Below are 4,314 nucleotides of genomic sequence, written 5' to 3'. Positions count from 1 at the left end.
CACCCCAAACCCCTCATCCCCAGCCCCACCCCAGAGCCTGCACCCTCAGCACAGAGCCCTGACACCCTCCTGTACCTCAACCCCCTGCCTCATCCCTGGGGCCCCCCAATCCCAGACCCCCCCTTGCACCCCAAACCCCTCATCCCCAGCCCCACTCCAGAGCCTGCACCCCGAGCACAGAGCCCTGATCCTCTCCCGCACCCCAACCCCCTGCCCCAGCCCAGAGCCCCCTACCACACCTTGAACCCCTCATTCCCGGCCCCACCTCACAGCCCTCACCCCTGTAGCCCAACTCTCTGCCACAGCCCGGAGACCCTCCCACACACCAAACCCCTCATCCTCAGCTCTGTTGGGTCACGGGCTTCAACAATTTTCTTCAACTGGGTCACCAGAAAAAAAGGTTTGAAAACCACTGCTTTAAGGGAGCTTCTCTGGGGATGGTTTGAAAGTTTTCAGTTCACTGAGCTGCTGATTTAAACAACTGCCTAATGGCTTCGCCTCTTTAATCACTGTAGACAGGACCCTGTTTGCTCTGGGTCACACAGGAACTCACTTCTGCTGGAATAACTTTTATAGTGGGGGTGCTGAGAGCCATAGAACCAAACTGTAAACCCAGAATATGATGGAAACCACTTCCAGCCAGAGGTGCAGCAGCACCCCAGCACCCCTAGTTCCACACCTATGACTGCCAGGGAAAAGTTTAAGAGGCATTTTTGTCAAAAATCTGCTTAAAATACATTGAAAATTGCTGCGACCCGGGGCCCCCGGACACTCAGACTCTCGGTTTCCAAGTTCCTTCTCCACATTCCCAGCCCCCATCAGATAGAGAAACTGTAGCAGGGCACAGCGCTGCACCTCTGCTGGGCACCTTCAGGGAGCCTTGTACTTTCCTGTCTTCCGTCAGTCGCTAATCACTCCTCCCGGGCTGGGCCCTCCCAATTCACCAGCAATTTCCTGTTACTCGGGGATGTTCCGTCTTTAACTGAGCTCACAGATTCACCCCCTCTCTGCTCTAAATGTGTTCCCTGATGAGTCCTATACCTACTGAGGTGCCTTTAACTGGTTCTGGGTGTCTGTGCTGCCATTTGGATACGCCGGATACACAGACTTTCTCAGCTCCTCCATTGTGGGAGCTTGGGCTGTGATTTCTCTTTCCCCTTCCTTGCTCTAGGCTTGGCCCTGCCCAGTTCTGATTGGCAGTGGGTCCCAAATCCCAAGGCGCAGGCTTTCCTCCAGTCTGGCTAACTCCGTCCCTTTTCTTGGGCTGAATTCTGGAGCTTCATCATATTGGTGAAATTATGTGTAAATTACCTGCTTAGCCCCCTCACTCTCTTCATCTCTCCAGACGTCCATGGAATTGCGTGAGATCTTCTTCCTCAAATGCAGCAGCTTTCCACACCTTGTGAGCAGGCAGGATCCCCTCTCAGCCTGCAGTCTCCCCTGAGGTTTGGGGCTATGGTGCGAAGCAGCAGGAAGGTCAGATGAAGTATTTGTCTTATCAGAGCCTTTTTCTTTCCAGGTTCCTGTTCCAACTTGGTACCTGCCAGGGTGCTCTGCAAACCTCTGATTTCCCCTTAGTGTTTCCAGGTCCTTAAGTCTTTCCTTGGGTTTTCTGCTGTGAAATTCAGGTGAGTCTAACTGTGCAGCAGGGTCTGTCGTGCTGCTGTCCTGGGAAATTTAATTCTGTTCTCTTCAAACTAGTGCCCAGCTCCCCAGCCCTGGGTGAGCACCGAGTGTTGTTACTCCGGATTTTATTACTAGAATTTTCCCATGGTGTCGAGGGATGATAAGAACCTGGCCTCTGCTGGGCTGGTGCAGCTGGGTCTCCAGCTGTCTCACCGCACCACAGCGATCTTCTGCTTACTTTGCCCAGCCTAGATTCTGAGCCTTCCATTCTATTGCAAAGTGCTCTGACACCCTTGCAATTGAAGGTGTCCCCTAGTTTCTGTTGCCCCTGTCTCCCACCCAGCTACCCAGGAGGTCACTTCCAGGCAGTTGTGTTAGTGTTTTTTAACTCTTTTTTATTGGAAGAATTTTCTCCCTCTTGCATTGGCTTTGGGAGTTTGGCTCATGCTGTCTTATTGGGTTCCCATCCTGCTTAGGAGAGACGGTGAAAAAGGAGGGGGAGTGAGAGAAAACCGCCCCTGGGAAATACAGCAGAGGGGACATGAACGGAGCTGAGGAGCAGCACCCGGAGGAAGGGTCTGAGACCCCGACTCTACAAACAGTGCCACCAGGAGATGGTGAAGAGACAAGAGTTTTCCAGAGCTCAAGCCAAGGAAGAACCTACAAGAGGCGGCGCAAGTTGCAAACACCCAAGAGAATCCCAGCAGAGAAGGAGCCGGACAGTCCAAGGGAGAGCGAAAAGTGCTCCAGGAAGCACGCGGAATCCTCTTCAGAGGTGGGAGCCAAGGCCCATGGGAAGGTGCCCAGCTGCTCGGCCTGTGAGCAGAGCTTGAAGGGGAAGATCTTCTTCCAAAGCCTGGGCAGGTTTTATGGTCAGAAGAAGTCACATGAATGTTGGGAATGTGGGAAAAGCTTCCTGCGGAAGAAGGATCTGGCCAGACATCAGGGAGTCCATACTGGAGACAGATTCTACAGCTGCCTGGACTGCAGGAGAAGCTTCAGCCAAATGGCAGGACTTACGAGGCACCAGAAGACGCACTTGGGGGATCGGCCCTTTCCCTGCATGGACTGTGGGAAAAGCTTTTGCCTGAGACAGGACCTGATGAGTCACCAGAGAACCCACACAGGAGAGAGACCCTTCCTGTGTTCCCAGTGCGAGAAGGGATTTAGCCAGCTGGCGCATCTCGCTGCCCACCAGAGAACCCATGCGGCAGAGAGGCCCTACCCCTGCGGCACCTGTGAGAAACGCTTCAAGCAGAGCCAAGACCTCCGAAAGCACCAGCGCACCCACACGGGAGAGCGACCCTACCCCTGCACTGAGTGTGGGAAATGCTTCAGCCACGTGTCGAACCTCAACGCCCATCGGAAGGTGCACATGGGGGCCAGGCCCCACACCTGCAAGGACTGCGGGAAAGGCTTCCTCAAGAGGCAAGATCTTCTGCGACACGAGAGGATCCACACGGGAGAAAGCCCCTTTTCCTGCAGCCACTGTGAGAAGAGCTTCCGGCAGAAGAAGGATTTGAACAGACATCGGAGCGTTCACACGGGAGAGAGGCCCTACCCTTGTCTCGAATGTGGGAAAAGCTTCCGGCTTAAGCACACTCTGGTGCGACACCAGGCAACCCACCCACGGCTCAGCCCCTAGAAACAGGACAGCCTTCTGCACCACAGGGAGTCCTGGGAAGGCAGAGCCTGCATGGCCCAATCCTTTCTGCAGCCGACCGGGAGCACTGACTGCATGAGGGCCTGTTGACAGTTTCTTTGTGTGTTAGAAGTTTATAGCTTGTAGTTCAGTACAGGGTGGTTACAGGGAATATCAGTCCAGGATGTACTGGGGTGTTTGACTTTTCTACTCTGAAAAGATATGGAACAATAGCGGGAGTTGGGAGATGTAGGGAGATGCCCGTTCTGTGGGTCAATCCAAAAGTGGTTCTGGGGATGTGGGGGAAGGGTCAGTGTCAGCCAGAACTCTCAGCGACAGACCCTCTTGGGCATGGCCTGGGTGCTTCAGGGATCTGAGCTGAGAACGGCTCTGTCAGCCTCTGGTGTTTCAATGGCTGTTTCTTCCCAGTTCATTTTACAGACTAGCTCTAATGTTCCCTCTGTTTACTGTTGCATGGTGGCTGGGTTTTCCTATTGCCCTCCACCAAGGTTACCTGGTATAGAGGCATGTTTTGACTCCAATCCAAATGGATAATATGAATAGAGTCATCTCCCAATACAGGAGAGGGGGGCCTTAATCCCATCCACACCACCAGGTCAGTGAGAACAGGTGCATGTTTCTCTCTCTTATATGAGGGGTGCCTCTTTTCACCCAGGATTGTACATCAGGTTTGAGCCACTCCCTGCTGGCGCTTTGTTCGTTGTTGGCAGTTGCCTGAATATCAATTAAAAGAAAGTTGAAAAAAATTGGAACCAGTTACCAGTTCATTTGCTTTATGCCTTACTTCCCAGGCTGTTGGTTTATAATCCTAGGAATGTCGGGCTGGAAGGGACCTCGGGAAGTCATCAAGCCCAGTCCCCAGTGGCGCTGTGGCAGGATCATCCCTGACAGGTGTTTGTCCAAACTGTTTTTAAAAACCACCAATGAGGGGATTCTACAGCCCCCCTTGAATGCCCACAGCAGAGCTTAACTATCTTTATAGTTAGAAAGATTTTTCTAATATCGAACCTAAATCTCCCTTGCTG

At 52.9% G+C, this 4,314-nt stretch overlaps 1 protein-coding gene across 1 annotated transcript; it reads left to right on the top strand.

Moving 5' to 3' along the window:
• The first annotated feature begins 1,553 nt into the window (after window positions 1-1,553).
• Window positions 1,554-3,960, top strand: LOC115645293 (gastrula zinc finger protein XlCGF52.1-like). The gene is made up of 2 exons (XM_030549719.1): window positions 1,554-1,628; window positions 2,103-3,960. Exon 2 carries the CDS (start codon window positions 2,168-2,170, stop codon window positions 3,269-3,271), a length of 1,104 nt encoding a protein of 367 aa, XP_030405579.1. The 5' UTR covers window positions 1,554-1,628; window positions 2,103-2,167; the 3' UTR covers window positions 3,272-3,960.
• The last annotated feature ends 354 nt before the right edge of the window (window positions 3,961-4,314 follow it).

Source organism: Gopherus evgoodei, chromosome 2 (genome assembly GCF_007399415.2).
Source record: "Gopherus evgoodei ecotype Sinaloan lineage chromosome 2, rGopEvg1_v1.p, whole genome shotgun sequence".
NCBI lineage: Eukaryota > Metazoa > Chordata > Testudines > Testudinidae > Gopherus > Gopherus evgoodei.
Note: the sequence above shows the minus strand (reverse complement) of the source record. Positions and strands in the feature narration are given on the sequence as shown.